General features: G+C 43.7%; 1 protein-coding gene across 2 annotated transcripts in view; it reads right to left on the bottom strand.

Moving 5' to 3' along the window:
* Positions 1 to 4,259: 4,259 nt before the first annotated feature.
* The window catches only part of RHOH (ras homolog family member H), a 42,192-nt gene continuing 23,386 nt past the window's right edge, over positions 4,260 to 23,065 (bottom strand). Inside the window, exons 1-2 of one of the 2 annotated variants that reach the window (XM_023507421.1) lie at positions 5,617 to 5,654; positions 4,260 to 5,314 (exon numbers count right to left, since the gene is read on the bottom strand). In XM_023507421.1, the coding sequence (XP_023363189.1) occupies positions 4,521 to 5,096 (576 nt within the window). In that variant the 5' untranslated portion in view covers positions 5,097 to 5,314; positions 5,617 to 5,654 and the 3' untranslated portion in view covers positions 4,260 to 4,520. Of the gene's footprint in view, positions 5,315 to 5,616; positions 5,655 to 23,065 lie in introns of those variants that run through there. The other variant, XM_003800689.3, reaches the window with a different exon arrangement.

Raw genomic sequence — 23,065 nt, 5'->3', positions numbered from 1 at the left:
AAAAAAAAAAGAAAAGTAACTGTAAAAGGGAAATATCTCTGTACATCTCTGTGAGCCTCGTTTTCTGATCAACAGAAAGAGATTGCCCTGTGAGCGCGTTACGACCAGTAGATGAGATGTGCTTAACACAGAGTCTGGGACCAGGAGGCCTTCCGATGTGGCTTGTTACCATTTTCATTATCCTTGTGTGTCATTTTACTCATCTTACTGTTGTTAACAGTGTTACAAATGGAGCCTGCATCTGTGTAGGTGTCCCATCAGATGGCCCACATGGACGTGTTCTAGAATATTCTACTCTGATCTGGACTATTTAGCCTATGTATCTGCGTAGGCAATCTACCAAAAACATAATGAAACCACCATTTGAGCCATAGTATACAGGTAAAAGCACTTCCACAGTCATTATTTACCAATAATGATAGAGTATCCCAGAAATTAGTATCTTTGTTTTAAAAAAGGGAAACTGAGACTGAAAAACACATAATGCAGATTTTTCTGACTCCAAACTTCACCACAATTGTCTGGCCTCCTATTCCTTCATTGTGACTGTCTATCTACCATTGAGTATTTAGTTCTAGGTCCAAAAAACTCATATGGACTTTAGGTTTATTCAAATACTCTTTATTAACTTATATCACTAATTTCCATAGTTTATTTGGTCTGAGATACAGTCTCAGGAAAAGCAGGTCTGTACCATTGAGTTGTGCTGATCTTACTTAACCTGCAAATATTGCCATCTCAGTATTGGGAAGGAACACTCACAGACACCCTGTCCCCTCTGCCACAGGTAACCCTACAGATGTACCAAATTGGAATCCTTCCATCTCATCTCATTCTGCGTAAAAATCCTTAAAAGGAAAGAATCACTTTCCTCTCCCATCGCTCCCTAATTCAAAGGGAAACTTGAGGGGTAGAAAAATGAGATAAGAGAATACTTCCCAAGCTTTTTAAAGCATCAAATCATGATGCATTTCATCTCTGCCAATTTACACAAAATCAGCCTGTGAAATTACTTGTAAAAGCCAACAGTTGGAGCAGGGATCTTTGCAAATGAAGGTGCTCTGTTGACTTAGGTGAGTCTTGTACTTATTGTTGGAAAGAAAAATAAAAGGAGAAAACTAAGATCAGACTTGGAATACCTTATTTAGAAATAATTCTTTAAATTTAGGCCGCTTGACTGGTGGAGGAGGGGCCTGCGAGCTACCAGAGGTCGGAAGTGGCAAAGCCATCAGTGAAGGGGCCCTGGAGGAAACGAGGGAGAGAGGTGGTGAGCAGAGCTGTGCAGTCGCCCAGACCAGCTCAACCACTCCTGGTGTTGCCTCTCACCTGCTGCCTGGGCTTGGACTTGTCCTGTCCACAAGCTGACCCTCAGTTTCCTCATGTGTGACCCTCTACACACGTGGTGATATAAGGCATGCGTAACTGCTTCACCCTTGCCCGGCACGTCTGCGACCCTGAACAAGCTTTAACCCTTAGACTGTTTCCAGCTGTCTAGTCGCTCACCCTAATTTCATCACGTTGGATTCTGCTGCCCATGTAACCAGTCAGCAAAAAGTAAGACAGAATAGCATTGCTATGGGCAGAATGTTTGTGCCCCCCCCCAATTCTGCATTGTCAGAGCCTAATCTCCAGTGGGATGGTATTTGGAAGTGGGGGCTTTGGGAGGTGATTAGGTCTCTCTCTGCTACTTGAAAACGCAGCAGGAAGACCGCCATGGCAAAGCAGGCTGAAGGCACTCGCCAGAAGTCAACCACACTGGGCCTAAGCTTGGACTTTCCAGCCTCCAGAACCGTGAGAATCAGTGTCTGCGGTTTAAGCCACCCAGTCAGTGGTATTCCACCACAGCAGCCCAGACCACCTGAGACAGCACTCAGATCAACTCTTTAATGTCAACAAGAATATATTTAATGTTGCTGTTTGGAATAGTTAAGGATAGACATGTAATAGTCAACAAAACAGTACTACAGGTTTTGAAATGTAAGAAACATATGTCTGGATCTAGGCAGGCAGAAATAAATATTTGCTCACTCAAATGCCATCCAGTATGTAAACTCCACCAAGATGGCCTATCTTCACCTGCAGGGCCGGTGAGGGTCTGACTTCCCATACCCACTTTGCCAGAGGGAGGCCCTGTCTTCCTCTCTCCAATTCAACTCAGCATAACTTTGGCCACATTTCCTTCCCTGTGCTGGGCCCTGGGGACACTGGGGTCTGGCAGGAGACACAGATGTTGATTGGTGCCATTCCTGCCAAGTTCCAGCCCTGGGGAGGTTTTGCACACAGATTCCTCATCTCAGGACTGAGCTTGGCTCCTGCCAACAGGAGCGGTCTCATCTGTGGCTCTCTGCGTGGGTGACAGCAAAGGCATTTGACTGTGCCCTTTCTGACCTTCCTTCCTCCTCCACTTCCACCAAAGAACCACCTCCTCTTCCCTCACTTAGAATCGGGTTCCCGGGCCCTTCCCCTTTCAGATAACCCCCATCTTTCCTCAACAAGAAAGAAAAGCTTGAAAGACAGCCGATTTTAGTGAACAGAAATTCATTCTTACTGAATGAAATACCTCCCACAAAAAGACTAGCATTGAAGATCTGTATTTGTTATTTAAGATCCTGTGGGGATGGGGAGGGAAGAAGATGGGAGATCCACCATAGGATACGAGCGTCCATCTTCTCCCCACCCCCAATCCCGGCCTGGTCAGCCTTCAAGCCCCTAATCTTCAGGACACCTTATGCTGAGGGCTGGAGCTAGGGACTCTCAAGTCAAGGGATGGATGCTGGTGACAAAGAGGCAAGGACAAGCCTGGGCCTGGAGTCAGAGCTGTCCCAGCAGAGACTAAGACCCGGGGCCCAGGCCTTTCCTGCTGTGAATGGGAGAAGAGAGATCAGAAGGAGAAAGCAATGTGGGGATGAGAACAAGTCTGGTCTGTACACTGATCATAGCTCTGAGGAACTGACGCCACATGGAAACAGAAAACTGCTTTGGTTATGGCAACATCATTCTAATCATCATTTATGCCACTGCCTTCTTTTGTGTGTGATGGCCACATTGCCCTCTCCCCCCAATAACATACTTTCGTAAACGTGGTTCCTGACTCTAAGTCTTATTTGATTGGAGTAGTAAATGATAATGTGGGTGCCGGCCTTATTAGCGCTTTATCCCTCAACTCACACGGTCCTCTGTTCTCAACTTTAACATCTGATCTAGTAGACAGAATGGGGTTGGACGGGTGTGTGTCCCTATTTATTCAGAATTTTCCCTGATAATTTTGTTATCTGAGCAATTGCTATATGACTTTCCTATTCCCTGTGCTCAGAATTTGTGATTTTTTTTCATCCCAGTGATTCACTTTCATGAAATTGTAAAGGCTACCAATTCTACCTTTTTCCCCTTATATGTCAAATTTACCATCACACCGTACTTTGAGCCTTCTGTGTGTCACAAGACTTCCAGCAAGAGAGGAACTACCATGTCAGAAGAAGCAGGCAAGGATCAGAAGTTCCAGGTGTAAAAGAGACTCCCCACTTCTGCTCCAAGTTCTGTGGCTGTTATTCAGAGCAATCTGATTCCCTACCTGAAAGATTTTGCTTCAATCTGTCTTGGTGAATGAGAAAGTGATACTTAGTGCATAGTTGGTGTTCTTTAAGTGAAAGGTGATCATCGTAAATAAATACTTTTTTATAATTACAGGGAAATACAGTGATAACCTTAAAGGCATTAGGCAGGATTAGGCTATTTTATGAAACTATATTTTATATACAACCCTGAATAACAGGTAGGTAAGAAATGAATTGCGAGGATCAGTTTAAAAATCTGATTACTTAGTAAAATCCAGCAGGCAAGTGGTTTCAACAAAATTACTATTTCAGACAAAAATAAAGACACTACAAACACATGGCAGAGATCTGCGAGGTTCTTTCACACATACAGCAGTTTGTGTTTTTGAGTATGTAGGAAAAGATTTTCCAAGTGTGAAAACTAATTATATATACAGGAGCAATACATTTTGTTATTATTTAAATAAAATGTGTCTTTAAATATGGAATTCTTTGGAGAAGTCACTTTGTTGCCCAAAATTATGGAACTTATTTTAATCTATTTGCTTGTTTGTTTTGAGATAGGCTCTCCTTTTGTCGCCCAGGCTAGAGTGCAGTGACAGCATCATAACTCATAGCAACATCAAATTCCTGGGCTCAAGTGATCTTCCTGCCCCAGTCACCTAAGTAGCTAGGACTACAGGTGCACACCACCACCCCCATGGCCTATTTTATCTTTTAAATGAAGGTGGAATATTCATTACAGCTTCCCAAGGACTTTTCTAATTGGACCAGGGAAGGAGTTCCTCTGTAGAGTGTAGCTAGTGAAAACATCAGTGGCCAAGGCTTGTCAATAACTGTATCCAAAAGGAAATGCTGTTCAAGTTGCATCCAGAAAGAGCACTGACCCCTCCTGGCTTGTCCACACTCCCTCTCCCCGTTCATCTGGGATGAGTACCTAAGAATTGGGTGAAAGTCTCTTCGGGTCTAGAAGATCTTGCATTCATTGATGGAGAACAGCTTCCTCCTGTTCCGTCGCCTGGCCTGGTTGACTGCAGTCCGGACGGCACACTCAAATACCTGCTGCACGCCCCGGTTGCTCAGGGCTGAGCACTCCAAGTAGCCCTTGGCTCTCACATCCTGGGCCAGTCTCTTCCCTTCAATGGCATTGACACAGGCAGCCCTGTGGGGCCCCATCTCCCGCTGGTCAGTCTGGGTGGCCACCACCAGCACGGGGGTACAGGGCAAGTTGCTCCTAATTTCACCAATCCACTTGTTCTTCAAGTTCAGGAACGAGTTGTGGTTGGCCACAGAGTAGCACATCAGCACCACGTCTGCCTGCTGGTAGGACAGGGGACGGATGCTTCTGAAGGCATCGTTGCCGGCTGTGTCCCAGAGGCCCAGGCTGATCTGGATGCCGTCCATGAAGACGTCCACCCCGGTGTTCTCGTACACGGTGGGCTTGTAGGCCTCCGGGAAGGTCTCCGAGGTGAAGCGCACCAGCAGAGAGGTCTTCCCCACAGCGGAGTCACCCACCAACACGCACTTGATGGAGCTCAGCATCTTCTTCCCGGCCCCGCGTCCCACTCACAACTTCTAGAATCCCAAGGAAAAGAGCCCTCAGTGGGCTGCTGCAGCAAATGCCACTCAGCAAGGGGAATGAAAGCCCGATGGGTTTGAGTTCACCGGACCTCTGCCCCCAGCTGGGGACTGTTACTTCTCCCCATCCATCCGAGAGACGTGCACCAGCGACTTCGAAAACCTCAATGCTGAGTCTTCAACTGAAACAGAAAGAGAGGAAGGAAAGTGAGCCTTTCTTTTTTGCCTTTTTTGATAATGGGGAGCTTGCCGGTTGTCAGGCTGATTAAATGTGGGCTGATTCCAGCCTGGCCGTCAGACCCATTTGTGCAACCCCACTCTTCCCCTCCGCAAAGAAAGCCCTGTCTCTGCCCCTCCCACCCCCCACCCCCCACCCCGCCCCAACGCCTCCTGGTCAAGAAGCGGAAGCTGATTTTAAATCAGCCTAGTGATAAAAATACAAACAACTTCTCTGATGGCAACATGAAAAAGACCTCAGTAGCACCTGCCGTGTGAATGAGATGTTCCCAAGCGTCTGCTCCACCAAGTGGGGAAGGGGGCGGAGAGCACTGTCCCCTCTTACAGTGGGTTCGAGCCACCGTGGGAACTGCAAGAAAGAGAAGTTTAAGGAGTGACGGACACGAACGCCTTTCCTTTCATTTACTGATTGATCAGTCTTTGGTTTATGGGTGAATTTGTGTTGAGGGAGGAGAAAAGAAATCGTCGGAACTCCAAAAATTTGCTATGATTTTTCCTCCTTGAGTTTTTTCCAAATCTATAATTGCTATAATTGCCAGGGACTGGCCCGGGGGTCATTTGAGTCTGAACTTAGGCCCCGTCACTTACATAACAGTGTGGCTTTGGGCACATTGCTTAAATGCCACACCTCAGCTTATACATCTGCAGGATTGTGATAAACTTAGAAACCATTTCTCAGAGATGTTGTGAGAATTGAATTATTTCTCTTGATGTTTTTGTATGACCACCAGCATATCAGGAACTCTACTAGGCCTCTGGTTAAACAGAATAACTTGCTTGAAAGTTATATTCCATGTCTATCACTAAAACACACGACTGCATAAATGTGACAGAATCTGATTTTCAAGAAAAGGCCAAATAAATTCTCATTCAGCGCAGGTGAGAGGGCTCTGTCACCACGCAGCCCCTTTACCATCTGCCAAGGTGCGTTATCACGAGGCCACCCCTGCTTCAAAGGAATTATCTTTAGAACAAAATTCAGAGTAAAGGTTATTATTATAATTTTGTAAAGACAGAGTCTCACTGTGCCACACAGCTCACAGCAACCTCCAACTCCTGGGCTTAGGTGATTCTCTGGCCTCAGCCTCCCGAGTAGATGGGACTACAGGTGCCTGCCACAATGCCCGGCTATTTTTTGTTGCATTTTGGCCAGGGTCGGGTTTGAACCCGCCACCCTCGGTATATGGGGTCGGTGCCCTATTCACTGAGCCATAGGCGCCACTCCAGAGTAAAGATTATTAATCCCATTTGGGCTTATTCCCAACACGTGACATGTAAAGTGATTTTAAAAAAAGCAAACAATCATACAGAAACATAATTTTTTGAAATCACTCTCAATTAATTTTTAAAGTTCAACCCTAAATCCAGACATTCCCTTCCAAGCCATTTTTACTCTTGTCAACCTACTTAGTTTAGTTATACCTAATATCCTTTGCAAATGAGCCAGTTAAATAAGTAATTCACATGATTTTCATGTGTTTGTATTTTTCAACATAAGTAAGCTGGATTCCCTTGGTCAAATTACTTAACCTCTCTGAGTCTTTGTTTCTTCACAAAAATGAAGATAAGAAAAGCACTTTCCTCATATGATTATTGCAAGGATTCAGCATGTTGAGAGTTTGGCATACAGGAATTACAGAGAGACATCAAGTTGTCTATTTCCATTACTATCCATTTAAAATACCCAAAATCAGCTGGGTGCCCATAGCTCAGTGGTTAGGGTGCTAGCCACATGTACCAGGGCTGGTGGGTTCGAACTTGACCCAGACCTGCTAAACAAAATAAACAAAAAATACCCCAAATTGAATGTCCATAGCATAGACACGGGATGCCAAGTGTTTGGCTGGAGCCTTTCTGAAGACTTCACCCTGGGTTGCTCTCAGCATGATAGTCCTAGACCCTCTTTGTCATCAGACCTTTGTGGAGTAACTCCTTGGGAGATCTGTGGGATCTCAGTTATTGCTTAGACCAAAGGACCACTTAAATATATTGTGACCTAATCCAGAGCCAAGACCTCTTAAGACATTTTAAAGGAGGTTTTGTTTTGTTTTTTTGAGACAGGGTCTTATTCTGTCACCCAGGCTAGAGTACAGTGGCCTGATCATAGCTCATATAACATTAAACGCCTGGGTTCAAATGATCCTCCTGCTTCAGCCTCCCGAGTAGCTGGGACTATAGGTGCCCACCACCAAGCCAAGCTAATTTTTCTATTTTTTTGTAAAGATGGGGTCTCACTCTTGCTCAGATTGGTCTCAAGCTCCTGGCCTCAAATGATCTTCCTGCCTTGGATTTCCAAAGCACTGGGATTACAGGTATGAGCCACTGTGTCCAGGCTTCAGTTTTATCTTGCCCCAAGGCAGCAGGACCAGAATTAGGGAAAATGCACATGTGTCAGGCTTTTGCTAATTTAAATGAAACCTTTCTAATAAATTGATTGAGCTAACGCCAAATTTCCAGAGTTAATATCTGTAAAAGGAAGTCGAAGAGGCATAATTGTTAAGAACACAGGCTTTAAGGTCGGGTAGACCCAGAACTATATCTGAGCTGTGCAATCAACTACCTTGTGTGATGACTTTAGAAGATTCTCTTAAACTCCCTACCCTCAGTTCCCTCCTCTATAAAATTAATGTAATAATATCCACATCACAGAATTACAGGGTTCTTGCATGTGTAGGTGTATAAAATCCTTAGCAGAGGACCTACTGGAAACAAACCGTATGTACACAGTAACCACACAATAAATAGACCCTACTGATATGTGTAACATTGTTAAATAATTACTAAACATGACGATAAACAATTACTCATTGTAAGTGGGGAATTTGAAGTGGCACTAAAGAAGTTTCTCCAGCAAAGGGTGCTCTGATCTCAATCTACAAAAACAAAAAAGAGAGAGATTTCTTTTTGTACCATAAAAATAAAAACATTGACTGGATGCAGTGGCTCCCACTGTGATCCTAGCACTCTGAGAGGCGAAGGTAGGAGGATTGCTTGAGGCCGAAAGTTCAAGACCACCCTGAGTGAGGCCCAGACCCCGTCTTTACAAAAAATAAAAAAATTAGCTGGGCGTGGTGATGGGGCCCTGTAGTTCCAGCTACTCAGGAGGCTGAGGCAGCCTGATCGCTTGATCCTAGGAGTCTGAGGTTGCTGTGAGCTAAATGATTCCATGGTGCTCTAGTCAGGGTGACAAAATGAGAGCTCGTCTCAAAAAAAAAAAAAAAAAAAAAAACCTTTTCTTTTTAAATTGAAATTAAAAAAATAACCAAAGAAATAAAGGTATTATGTGAACAAAGAAACGCCTGTTTGAGCTTTGCCACCCAGAGAGCCCCAAAGAGTGAGACTGGAGACAAAGGCTCTGTTCAATCAAGGGACCTTCAGTGTGGCCAGAGCTGGCCCCGAGGAGCCCCTCCAGTCAGCTCTCAGAGTCTGCCTCCTAAACTCCTCAGTCCAGTAGAACCTCTGTGAGTTGACCACCAAGAGACCATCAGGAACCTGTCAATACAGGGAGTTAGGCCTACTGTACTGATACGTACATGGGTGCATGTCTGGTCAATGAAAATTAGGTCAACTTAAGGAGGTGGTCAATGCAGGGAGGCGATCAACTATAGGGGGATTCTACTGTAGTTAGATAAGATTAGCTTTCTTCGTGGTTCTATTAAAACTGAAGCTGAAGGGGAAATCTTTATCATCTGCCACAGTGAATACAACATAAACCAGTGCCTTATTCCCCAGCAGTAAAGAGGGATGCTAAACCGTGAGGACACATGCAGCCTTCAGCAGGTGCTAAATATGGAGCTGGGGAGAAGGAGAGGGGATGGAGAGGAGCCCAGTCCAGGTCAGAGCAATACCCTAGATAGACATGACAGATTATCTTCAGAGCAGGCCACATGTGCCTGGAGTGAGAGGCTGTGAGTCACGTCTGTGTGTAAGGTGGACAGGCTTGATTTCAGTGGAATTTCTTCCCATGGGAGAAATCCTCCCTCACAGGGCTTCTAGGTGAAAAATAAAAGTGAGTTTTCAGTGGCATTTCACAGGCAAGGGTGCCCAGTATCTGTCCTTCATACAGAAGAGAGGCTGTGAGTCTCTTTCATGGCGCCATGGGTGATGACGCTCTCTGACCGCCCGGGCTGGGCTTGAATCGGACAGGAATTAATGAAACATCAGCCCCAGAACCCAGAAGGTCTCCGTAATTCGGCTGCTCTTGCCCTTTTTCTTCTTTCTCCCATTTTCATAGCAAGGGCACCTTCAACAGGCGTCAGAAATGACAGCAACACCTTCTCCCATGGTTCACACAGAGAAAGACCGAGGAGGGAAGGGGGCTCGTGTAAAAGCCCAGGTGTTGGGCCCTCTGCCTGCTCTGGCAACGGGATGAAGGTGAACACAAGGGAAGGCTTGGAGAACGAGGCCTCCTAATCCACTTTCTCCTCTGGGTAACTGAGGGCTGTCCAGGAGGAAAACATCATTTCACTTCAGCACCAGATCCGGGGGCCATGCTGACAGACGCCCATTCCTCAGTGAAACCTTCCCACACACACTCCAGATACTCCGTTTGCCTGGAAAAACCTGCCCTTGGCTCAAGCCCCAACTTCCACCCCTTCTTGAAAGTCCTCCTGGCCTGCTAGGTCAGGGCCCAGGCGCGTCCCCATGATGCCCTCCACGTGCGTTCCTGGTAGAAATCCTGTCTTTCTGAAGCACTAGCTGGCCTTCTGGGGTGTAGGCCTCATTGGATGAGATCTGCCCTCCCTCCTTCCTCATGAGGATCAGGTAGGAATCACAGCAACACGGCTGTGATTTGGGCTTGGACTTTCACAATACCACGCACGCTTGGAAATGCTGTCTTGTCGGTTTTGTGAGGAAGTCCCTTTAAAACAATAGGAGCCTAATATAAAACTGAGGAGAAATCATGACCACTAGGGACTCATTATTATTATTGCAGGTTTGGGGTTAGCTGGCCTTTGGGGGAGGCAACCGACTTCAAAATGCTCAGAGAATCCGCAGTTATCTTTTTTCAAAAACAGGAACCCATGGCAACTGTCAGCCAGGAACGGCCTGTCAATAACAGAATACATCTAAATGTCATCCTCTTCAAAGACCTTTGAACAAAGTGCTTGCGCTGGCAGCAGCCAATTTGTTCATTAAGGAAATTGAATCTGTCCTGAATCTAACACACTGAGAAGACCAGCAGTCACCATCTCCTCAGCGACCCACAGCCAGCCAGCGCCTTCCGTCAGCAGCCCCCTCACAGCTTCTCAGGGACGTCACAGCAAGGGCAACACTTGCTCAGGAGGGGTGAACCCATGGGGGGCTGGGAGCCTTGTTTTTGTTTCTTTTTCTCATGGAGGGAAAGAGAAGAAATTTAAAATATCTCTTAGGCAACTTAATAGAGAAAAAGCACAGCCATCTCTAAACTATCAGTCCAAATTCTTGCTCAGATTTTATTCTCTAATAGATACATACTTGTGTGTATCTTCTAAACATTTTCGCAGATTTTAAAATTTCTTTTTCTTGTTGGGTTTTGGCTAAATAGCTTTTTTTTGTTTCAACAATTCGTAACTGCATAGCTGTTCCTTGTTGCTGGCACTGTCTTTGAATCAGTTCCAGTATTTCACCATAACTCAGGGTATGTATGAAGGAGCTTCTGAAAGTTCATGGAAAATACATATTATGAAAAACTATGCATGGATTTCAAAAATCTTTTCCACTAAAATAAACATGTACTAACTTGTTATATAACATGTCTGAATAGGATCTAGTTTGAGACTCTAAAAGAAATAAGACATCAGTTTGAAAAGAGCTCCCATTGGAGCAACATGGATTCTGCAAAAACTGAAGTAAAAACAAACATCAAATTTATGATGAAGCTTGGATGGAAAAACGGTGACATCATTGATGCTTTACAAAAGGCTTATGGGAACAATGCCCCCAAAGAAATCATCGGTGTATGAACGTATAACCCATTTTAGGAGGAGATAAGGCAGGCTTGGTGGCTCACAGCTTTAATCCTAGCTCTTTAAGAGTCCAAGGCAGAAGAATCACTTGAGGTGAGGAGTTTGAGACCAGCTTAAGCAAGAGTAAGACCTTATCTCATCTCTATAAAAAAACAGAAAAATTAGCCAGGCATAATGGCACAGGCCTGGAGTCCCAAGTGCTCTGCAGGCTGAGGCAGGAAGATGACGAGCCCAGGAGTCATCTGTGAGCCATGGCTGCTGTGAGCCATGGTGACAACACTGCGCTCCAGCCTGTGACAGACTGAGACTGTCTCAAAAAAAGGAAAGGTTGAAACGATTTTGAAGATGAAGTCCACAGTGGCAGACCATCCATGTCAATTGATGAGGAAAAACTTAATCTTTTACTCTAAATAAAGGGAAGGATACCAGCAGAAATACTAACCCACAGCTCAGGTAGTTCTGCTTCCACAGTTCTCACTGAATTGAGCAACTTTTCACTTGATGGGCACCACTGAGATCAGAGGAGAGCAGAGCTTTCAATGAACATTTCAAACAAGGGGGATCAACATCCTGACATATTTCTTTGAAGAATTGTAACAGGAGATGGAACATGGCTTTATCAGGACAATCCTGAAGACAAAGCACAATCAAAGCAATGGCTACCAAGAGGTGGCCGACTGGTCAAGAGCAAAGGCCATGGCAATCATTTGGGGGGATGCTCAAGGCATTTTGTTTGTTGACTTTCTGGAGGGCCAGAGAATGAGAACATCTGCTGATTATGAGTGTTTTGAGAAAGTCAGTCAAAGCTTTAGCAGATAAACTCCAGAGAAAGCCTCATCAGAGAGGCCTTCTCCATCTTAATCATGTTCCCGCTCATTCCTCTCCTCAAACAAGGACGAGTTTGCATGAGTTTCTATGGGAAGCCATGAAGCATCCACCTTTCAGCCCTGATTTGGCTCCTTCTGACTTCTTTTTATTTCCTAATCTTTTTTTTTGTAGAGACAGAGTCTCACTTTATGGCCCTCGGTAGAGTGCTGTGGTGTCACAGCTCACAGCAACCTCCAACTCTTGGGCTTAGGCGATTCTCTTGCCTCAGCCTCCTGAATAGCCAGGACTACAGGTGCTTGCCACAATGCCCGGCTATTTTTTGTTGCAGTTTGGCCAGGACCGGGTTTGAACCCGCCACCCTCGGCATATGGGGCCAGCGCCCTACTCACTGAGCCATAGGTGCCGCCCTGTTTCCTAATCTTAAAAAAAAACAATCCATAAAGGGCACCCATTCTTCTTCCATCAATAATGTAGAAAGGACTCGGCTGACATGGTCAAATTCCCAGGATGCTTAGTTCTTTGGGGATGGACTCCATGGCCACGGTCAGCACTTACAAAAGTGTCTTGAACTTGGTGGAGTTTATGTTGAAAAGTAAAATTTATATTTTTTAATGTCATCTTTTAATTCCATTTTCCATGAACTTTTTGAAGTCCACTCATATGTATGTGTATGTGTATGCGCATGTCTGTGTATGTATATGGATATATCATATATACAGTTACATATATGCAGACGGATAAGTGACTTTGTGTGGGATGATTTTCGTGAGAGATGTGTTGACAAATGTGGCATCACTGGGTCAGTGGGTCACTTTGTGACTTTTTTACATTATTGTGCCTCTTTTGGGTACTGTCCTAACTACTTTGCACATAGTACTTATTAGCTGTTTTATTCATTTTTCACTTTTTTTGTTTAGGGTCTCCTGTGTGTGAGGCACTGTAATGGGTCCTAAGGACACACTAGTGAACAAGAGATTACTGTGTCACAACTACAGAGCACTCAGGAGCTTGAGAATCTTGCCCAGAACCACACAGGGAGGACTGGCAGAAGAAAGGTAAACCCAAATAGAGTTTGACTCCAAAGCAGCGGCAGCCCTGAGTGACACCCAAACACCATAATTTTCATCAGCGTTGCAAAGGGATCTCAAATAAAACTGCTTTCTATGCAAACCCAGCTTCAAGACCTTTTTCTCAGCCACTCCTTCGACCAAGTTCCAGCTCCTATTCTCTTCCCACAGCAAATAAATCGGTTCTTGATATTTTAAAAGAAGTCTGTTGTTTCTTGATCTGGATGTGGATCCACAGGTAAGTTCAGTACTTGAAAATTCATCAAGTATTGTGCAGTATGTTCCCTTTTTCTGTAGGTAAATTAAACTTCAATAAAAAGTATCTTAAAAGATAAGCTTTCGTCTTCTCAACTGGTATTTTGTCAAGTTTCATCTTGTAGAGTTCATCTCATTAATTCCCAGTCCTACTTTAATAATTCCCCGAGTGCACTGATTTTCTTTTTCTGACTTTTGAGACAGAGTCTCACTTTGTCGCCCCTGGTAGAGTACTGTGGCATCATAGCTCACAGCAACCTCAGACACCTTGGCTCAAGCAATTCTCTTGCCTGGGCCTCTGGAGTAGCCGGGACTATAGGTGCTGACCACAATGCCCTCTATTTTTAGAGACAGGGTCTCACTCTAGCTCAGGCCAGTCTCGAACTTGTGAGCTTAGGAGATCTGCCTGCCTCAGCCTCCCAGAGTGCTGGGTTACAAGCATGAGCTACTGCGCCCAGCCAAAGGCAGTTATGTTCAACTAGTGTGCCATGAGAGGATCTTGAAAATTTATAAAGATCATCAATTAAATTATTTGCAAAAGAAGTTCAAAGCACAGTAAGTAGATCCCTTTTTTTATTCTTTTTTTTTGATCTTCATAATTTAAGTATGCTATAGAAGTTTAACTACAGGTGTGGCACCTGTAGCTCAAGCAGCTAAGGCACCAGCCACATACACCCGAGCTGGCGGGTTCGAATCCAGCCCGGGCCTGCCAAACAACAATGACAACTACAGCCAAAAAACAGCCTGGCGTTGTGGCGGGCCCCTGGAGTCCCAGCTATTCAGGAGGCTGAGGCAAGAGAATCGCTTAAGCCCAGGAGTTGAAGGTTACTGTGAGCTGTGATTCCATGGCACTCTACCCAGGGTGACAGCTTGAGGCTCTGTCTCAAAAAAAAAAACCAAAAACAGTTTAACTATAGGTTCAAGTGTTCAGCAAGATGAAAAGGCTAAGAAACATTGCCCTAGCATGTTGCTAATTGCTACAAATAATCCTTAAATTCCCCCTCAAAAATCACAAAAAGAAATCACTTTTAAGTCTGTGTACTTTTATATACAGATCATCTCTGTTCAAAACAGATTGTGTCCTGGAAGTTTGTTGGTAAGATGCTGGCTTACAGTGTTTAATGTACGTTTGTTCCTGGAGTCAAGGTTCCACAGTGCTCACATTCGTAAGCCTGAAGCCCATTTAGCCCCTGCGTAGTTGAATTAAAACAAACAGGGCCCTGAAGCCCCGAGTCGTCCCATTATCTAGAAGCCTCTCTGAGCCCTGCCCCTGTGACCTCTAGCCTTCTCCCCTCCGCCCTGCCCCTGTGACCTCTAGCCTTCTCCCCTCCGCCCTGCCCCTGTGACCTCTAGCCTTCTCCCCTCCGCCCTGCCCCTGTGGCCTCTAGCCTTCTCCCCTCTGGTTCCAGCCACCCTGCCCTGCCTAGTCTCTTCCTCTCTCAGGAGCACAATCCAGGGACTGTGGCTTCATGGTCCAAGTTCAGAGTCAAATACAAAGGTACCCAGGTAACGTCTAGAGCACCCTTAAGAGACGCTAGTACCTCATCTCAAAACTAAAGTGATGGAAGAAATGGAATGCTCTGAAAAACTGCTTGGAGTTGAGGGTATAACCCCCAAGGGGCAACTCAAGGATAGCTACTGGGTCTCCGAATTTCTTTCTAAGGAATGTGAATCTCATTTACTGAAAGAGTCATGTTTTCTTGGTTGAATATGCATGTTTGGAGCTGGAGCTGAATTATTTAAGGAGAGACAGTGCGGGAAGGGGCCCATCAATCATGCATATCTAATTCTATGATGTCACAGTGCTATAAAGCAAGCTTGTCAAACTAAGGCCGATCCGTGGGCCAAATCCACCCCAACACTTGTTTCTGTATGACCCACAAATTAAAAATGGTTTTTACATATATTAATGGCTGGGAAAAATCAAAAGAAAAAATTTTATGATGCAAAAATTATAAAAAGTTCAAAATTTCAGTGTCTGTAAGTAGCATTGTGTTAGAGTATGATCATGCTCCTTCTTGTACATATTACCTCTGGCTGCTTTCTGGCAACAGTGCAATGTTGCAGCACAAACTTTATGGCTCAACAAGCCTAAAATATTGTCAATCCTGTCTTTTACACAAAAAGTATGCCAGCTTCTGCTATAAACAGAAAGCCAGTGCAGAGTAAGAAGGAGGGTCAGGCAGGCTCGGGTTTAACTCCAGTGTCTGCCACTAACTGTGTGACTTTGAGCCAATTACTTAACCTCTCTGAGCTTCAGCTCCTTTAACCACATAGACAGTGTTGCATGGTGATTACAGCATTGACTCTGCCTTTCAGCCCCACCAACTGCTGGCTGTGGGATCTCATGAAAGTTACTTAACGGTGATAAGCCTCTCTTCCTCAACTGTAAATATGCAATAATAACGGTTCCTCCCTTACATGCTTGCTGTACTGAATAAATGGGTAGTGCATGCACAGAACGTCAAATGGCACTGGGCACAAAATGAGAACTATAGAAATATTTACCATTCTTATCATTTACCTTGAAGGTTTGTTAAAAGAGTACTGTGAGCAACTATATATCACAAGCCTAACACGGTGCCTGGAACAAAATAGGCACTGGCCTATAGCGCTGCTCTGATGACGGTGGTATGAATAGTAGTTTAAATATGCAGAAGAGCAGCAATGGATTTGCTGGAGATGGGAGACAGGAGGAGTACTGAAGAAACCCTGAATTTAAAAGGTGATACTCATCTGTAGGAGGAATAAGATTTTGACAAGCAAAGGAGAAGAAAGGATTCACGGGTGGGGATAGGAAAGTGTGTGCAAAGGCCCAGGGGCATGAAAGGACAAGTTTGGTTTTGGGAAGTAGAAAGTTGTTCAGGGAGGCTGAATGGCATGCTTGGTGGGGCGCAAGAGGAGGTCGCTGGGAAGAGTTATGAGAGGCACCCCAAGATTGCCCTGGGCTTGTCAGTATCCACAGCATACTGCCAGCTCCAGGTCACCCCAGAGACCGTTAAAATTCCTGGGTCTCTGACACATAAACCTGCTACCAATCTATTCTCTTCTACTTAAATATCACCCGTTGACTAGGCTTTTTTGAGCACTACTCAGCATCAGGCGTCACGCCACACAGTGAAGTTAAAAAAGACACAGTCCTTGCCCTCAAGAAACTTGAAGTCTGCTGGCAACAAAAGACATAAATTTCAGCAAGTATCTAAGGGAGGAACGAATAAAAGAGCCACAAAGAGGGAAAGTGCTGCTTGCAACAGGCAGGAATCAAGGCTTTGTGAAGGCCGTGATACTAGCTGTGATACTAGCACTAAGAACCGAGCTGGAGATGAGCAGAGATGAGAGAGAAACAGAAACATGACCCACGAAGGAAAAAACCCTGGGGCTTCTGAAAGGCAGAGTCCAGAGTGGGAGATGCAGCCGGCTCATTCTTGTGGCAAGAGAGGCTGGATTGCCGGAGGGGAGGGGGGGAGGAGCAGAGTGGCACGTTGGGAGGCTCCTGCTGTCATACCGGAGACAAGGATGGCTGTGTCTGCTGTGAGACAAGGAAGAAGAGGGACTCCAGCAATCTCTAGACGGTGGAACTGACACCCAGGCCTGAACTGAGAGAATTCCAAGGCTGCAGGCCTGGGTGGCTGGGAAAGAGACAGGCAGACACAGGAATCGCTAGGGGAGAGCGACAGGTCTGTGTATGTGTATGAAGAGGGGTGTTTCCCACTGGGTGCCTGCTGACAGCTGGCTGGAGAGCTCTCAGGAGAGCCAAGGGGTCTGCGGCCATAGGACAAGGTTATCCCTTCCTGGATTAGTGGGAAGAATTGGGGACAGCAAGAATGGTCTTACTCTCTCGCAAACTTGTTTTTTTTTTTTTTTTTAAGAGAGTCTCACTCTGTCGCCCTTGGTAGAGTGCTGTGGCATCACCGCTCACAGCAACCTCCAGCACTTGGGCTTAGGTGATTCTCTTGCCTCAGCCTCCCGAGTAGCTGGGACTACAGGCGCCCACCACAATGCCCAGCAATCTCTCCCATAAAGTTGGACATGAATTATTTAGCAACAAGATCGTTCTTTTCTGTTGTTTGCAACAACAGAGAAATTATCTAAGAATAGACGGATCTTGGACAAATCAGTTTGTTCCTATAATTGAGTCTTTAAAATAACAGTGTAGGGTCTCAGTGCTTGTAGCTCAGCAGCTAGAGCACCGACCACATAAACGTGGGCTGGCAGGTTTGAACCTGGCCTGGGCCTGCTAAACAACAATGACAACTTGCAACCAAAAAATAGCCAGGCATTGTGGCAGGCTCCTATAGTCCCAGCTACTTGGGAGGCTAAGGCAAGACAATTGCTTAAGCCCAAGAGTTTGAGGTTGCTGTGAGCTGTGATACTATGGTACTCTACTGAGGGCAACATAGTGAGGCTTTGCGTCCCAATAAATAAATAAAATAACAGTGTATGCTGGGCATGGTGGCTCACACCTGTAATCCCAGGCGAAGGCAGGTAGATTACTTGAGCTCAAGAGTTCAAGACCAGCCTGAGCAAAAGCAAGACCCCATTTCTACTAAACAACAGAAAAATGAGCCAGGTATGGTGGTGCACACCTATAGTTCCAGCTACTGAAGAGGCTAAGGCAGGAGGATGGCTTGAGCTCAGGAGTTTGAGGTTGTTGTGAGCTATGATGCCATGGCACTCTGCCCAAGGTGATAAAGTGAGGCTCTGGTTCAAAATAAAATTAAATAAATAAAATAATAACGTACAAGTCTCTTAACTGACACAGGAAGAGATCTCCTGAGCTAAGTGGGGAGAAAGCAGGTTTCAAAACCGCACATACAGGATGACCCCTGAGCTATGAAGAAAGTCAGGCCACACACTAACACTAAGGTACATTGTTTCTGGGTCATGGGATTATAGGTGAGTCTAATTTTCTTCTCTTTGTTGATGTGTATTTAACAATATGTTTATGGTAAGTATGTGCTGTTTGTGCAATGTTGAAGAAGTGCTTTGTGTATCTTTTTAGCTTTGGCTTAGAAGGAAAAGAGAAGGCTGAGCTGGTCCCCTGAAGCTAAAGAGAATTTCCGTGAACCCCCATCAGTTCTTCGATAAAAACGTTCTAGGTCTGGACAGCTGAATTTGTTCCTAATTCCTAGAAGCACTTTCTCCAAGTTCCGCTTCATCCTCTCCTTCCTGGAAAGGAGATAAGCAGAGCTGAGCAGTTTGGCTCCTCTCTTCGCTGACCACAATATCTTTAGCCCCAAGCCCATCTCTTCCTTCTTCTTACTCATAAGAGAGTTCTAAAAGTCCTTTCTATTTTTTAAAATATTTTTATTAAATCATAACTTTGTACATCAATGCATTTATAGGGTTCAGGGTACTGCTTCAATATACAATGTGAAATGTTTACATTGAACTAACTAACACATCCATCACAATTAAAAAGTCCTTTTTAGATTTTTGTAAAATATTCAGAGAAATTTGAATATGGCCTAGGTATTAGATGACATCAAGGAACAATTGCTAATCTTGTTAGGTGATCATCCTATATCTGGGATTTATTTTATATTATTCCAGAAAACAACGAGAACAAGAAGTAGAGGTGACGGAGGAAATAAGCCTGGGAAAGTGACGAGAGCTGTTGAAGTGATGAGGACACCACATTGTATTAGTTTATTCTAAAACTTTATGTGCTAAAAGTTTTCGAGGGTGAAGTCTTTTGTTTCCTACTTCATTTTGTCTAATTTGCAGTTTTATTCTCCCTCTCTAGTTACAGAGAAAATGCAGAAAAGTATCATCCAAAAAAAAAAAGTATCTGTGATGCTATAGTGACTTTTTCAAGTATTTGAAGCATGACATAAGCAAGTGACCAAAGGATGACAGTACAAAGGCTTAGAGTCTGTGTCCTGACGGAGGGAACTGCAGGAGGAAAAGTCCCGGGAAAGGATCTCCAGACACGTCATAGGAGAAAGTCCTTATGCTTCCAGCACAGACTGTCCGATGCAATGGAGACATCTCTATCCATTCTTGTGCCAAAGAAAATGTTCCAGGGTGGCATCTGTGGCTCAAAGGAGTAGGGCACCAGCCCCATATGCTGGAGGTGGTGGGTTCAAACCCAGCCCTGGCCAAAAATTGCAAAAAAAAAAAAAAAAAGAAAATATTCCAGCCAAAGCATGCTGTTAACATTACTTTGCGATTACTGGGCTTCTTAACTTCCTAGCTGATAGCATTATGTTCACCAACTTCCCTTGGCCCTCCTGCCCTAATTCTGCAGAATTAGCTCTTTGCAAAAGAGCAAAAAGTCATAATGAAAATAACTTAAAAGAAAAGAAACTCAAGAGTGAAAATGGATTACCTACAGGAAACCAGACCATAAATCAAAGTAACCTGGAGAGTGAGGGGGACCCTCTGCCCTGGGGAGGGGGGTCTTTTTGTTTGAAAAGGTGACAGGTCAATGAAGTTTCTATTTTAGGATTTAATGTTTTCTCCTTAGGTTTAAAGTAGTTCTTTGTCTTACTGGTGATAATATTACATCTGCCTGACATCTTGGATGTGCACCAAGTTCAAGATACCTCCCAGCTCTAAAGCAAGATCTATGACTAAGAAAACTGTCATGATCCCGGTTTCCCCCAGAGCCACCCGGGACCCACCCCCACCACTGCCAACTGACACACAGTCAGGCCATTGACTGGTCGAGGCAACACCAAGACTTGTGGGGAACAACACATCCCCTTCTGATTTGCTGGACCAAACAGACCGACGGTGATTCCTCCATCCTGGCTAACCTCTCCCCTCATTTTCTCTAGACTATTTCTACATACCCTTATTTTCTGATTATGAAAGTAGTACATAATACATTTTGGAACATTTCAATAGAACTGATATGAAGGAGAAGGCAAAAATCAATTCCCACCTAGAACCAAAACCTGTGAAATATTAGTGTATCGTTTCCTGTTTCTTTGTTCAATGCATCACATTTTTTTTAAACTAATACTGTACTTAGTATGCAGTTTGGCATCTTGCTTTTTACAATTTAACATTTGGACGATAAACATTAAACTATATCAAGATTCCTCAAACATAATTTTAATTTCCTTATGTGAACATAGTATTGGGTCCTAAACCAATTGCCTACTGTTGGTTATTTCATTGTCTCTAATGCTTACTGTAATAACATTGAGTGAACATTTTTAAACATAAATGGGTATAAAGATATGACGATTTGTTTAGGATAGACGTGAGTACAATTACTGGAATCAAAGAGATGAAAAATTGAACCAATTTATATTTCATAAACCAAGTATGAGACTATCATTTCATTATACTATCAACTATCCCTGTATAGGGATAATATTTGCCAGTTTGACCCGTTTTCATTCACATTTCATGTATGATACTGAAGATTAAAATTATCTCATCTGTTTCTGACTGTGCATATTTTTTCTTTTGTAAATTGTTGGTTTTTGTTTATAGCCATACCACCCTGAACATGCCCAGTCTCCTCTGTAAATTATTGGTGTTACCTACTTTTCTAGCAAGATGGTCACCATTTTTTAACTTTTAAAATCTTTTAAAACTTACTATTAATAACTTAATATTATATTAATATTAAGGCTATTAATCTCTTCTTGATTAAGTATGCTGTAAATGTTTTATTATATACACATATATGCAGAGGTTGCCAAAAAGTATACACATTTTAAGAAAGGGAAAAACTGTGTTAAAATTGTAATACTCAATACATACTGATAACTGTTATCTTGTGTATTGTATCTCAAATCTCCTATAATTGGAGAACTCAAATGTGACTTGAGTATTACAGGCATATGTGTGTGTGTGTGTGTGTGTGTGTGTGTGTGTGTGTGAGGGCTTTACAAAAAGTATTCAGCTATGTAATATGAAAAATAGAGACATACATGATTGAATACTTTCCGGACAACCCTCATGTACACGCACACACACATACATTGTGCCCATGTATTCTGGAAATTCCCCCAAATTCTTGTTACTCCCCCATCACTGAGCAACCCCTATACCTAACGTAAAGTAGCATAGCTCCTTCAGTGGAAAAACTACTCAGCATGCTGAGATGCACGAAAGGTCATCTCATTCAACCCACTCATTTCCCCACAAGGAAGTCAAGAACTAGAGAGAAGTGGCTGAGCCTCCGGGGGCTCCCTGAAGCCCAGAAACTGAACCAGCTCGGTCAACAGGCTTTCCACCTCCACAAACCGTTTCCAAAGACATATTTGTCTATATTTTATAGCCCATACTTACTTTCCTTGATCTTTTAAGCACAAAGCCTATATAGACAGCTAGTTAGATATTCCAAATTATTCAGTAAGCAGTTTTGCCTTTTCTCTAGAGATAGATTTTATTGTGTTCTGGTGGTGTTTCACTCAAAAAGTAACTCCCAGTTTTAATATAAAAACGCTTTTCAAACAGCTGTTCCCATTCTCAACGGCTTCCTTCGAGATGGCGCATCTCACTTTAAGGGCCGTCATTAAACTTTTCAACATGCTCTAGAATTATTATAGGCTAAACCCTTAATTTACAGATTACTTGAACTATAAAAGAAGTAAAGGTATTTTGTGCCCAGAGCACCAAATGGAGTGAAACAATTTAGTTTTAGTTTCCAGGTATAAAATTGCCAATATTCGATCATTTGCAGAGAGTCCAAGTTACTGAGTCAGGAGCCTGAGTTAAATTCTCATCTCCCCCGATTAGCAGTATAACCTCCGGCAAATCATGTAACTAACAACTGCAAAATGTGGATAAAAATCTACTATTGTAGGGTCTGTAAGGCAAATGAAAAAAAAATCTATCTCCTAGGCCTAGACATAGGCCTGACCCTTAATAGACACATACAAAAATCAACACATTTACCAGACACTGTTTTAAGAGCTTTATGAAAATGACCTCATTTAATCATTGCAACAACACTGTGGTCAAAGCCGTTTTGTTTCATTTTTCAGATAAAGAAACTAAGGCCCCGAGAAGTAAAGTATCACGCCCAAGCAAGCAAGCCAGAGAAGAGAGATGTTGGGGTTTGAACCCTGAGGTCCCGCATCTGTGAGCCTGGTACCCGCTTCCTCACCTCTCCCGTGGCGGGAGCCTGCCTGCCCTCTTAACCCTCACGAAACTGACAATCCGAAAAGAAGGCAGGAGGGGAAGAGGGAGTGCCAAGAAGTCATTTTTCTGTGGGTGGGTGATCTCCTTCTTAGCACCAGCATGATTTCTAATAGCATTTGAAAGATGTCTTTCTTCCTAAGAGACACTCTCACACATCGCTGGTAGATGTGCCGGAGGCAGCCGTCTTTGCAGACAGCAATGAACAGCATCTGGGGGCCAACTGTATTTGATGCCTGGAGCTGATCCCTTTTCAACCTCTCTCCTCTGTATGACAAAATAATTTTCATAATGATGTGTAAGCACAAAATCATTTTTAATTCATTCTTTAGCTTTAAAACAAACAAGTTAAAATTCACAAAAAAACTGAACTTCAAAAAATTATTCAAATTCAGCAAAATATTGCATGGATGAACTAAAATTACACTTACCAATAAAACAAATTATATTTTGTAGTTTGCACTCTGCCCTTAATTTTTTTTTTTTTTTTTTT

Source organism: Otolemur garnettii, unplaced genomic scaffold, assembly GCF_000181295.1.
Source record: "Otolemur garnettii isolate 467f Iridium unplaced genomic scaffold, OtoGar3 scaffold00181, whole genome shotgun sequence".
In the NCBI taxonomy this organism is placed as follows: Eukaryota; Metazoa; Chordata; class Mammalia; order Primates; family Galagidae; genus Otolemur; species Otolemur garnettii.
The sequence above is the reverse complement of the archived record's forward strand: the minus strand, read 5'-3'. Positions and strand labels throughout refer to the sequence as shown.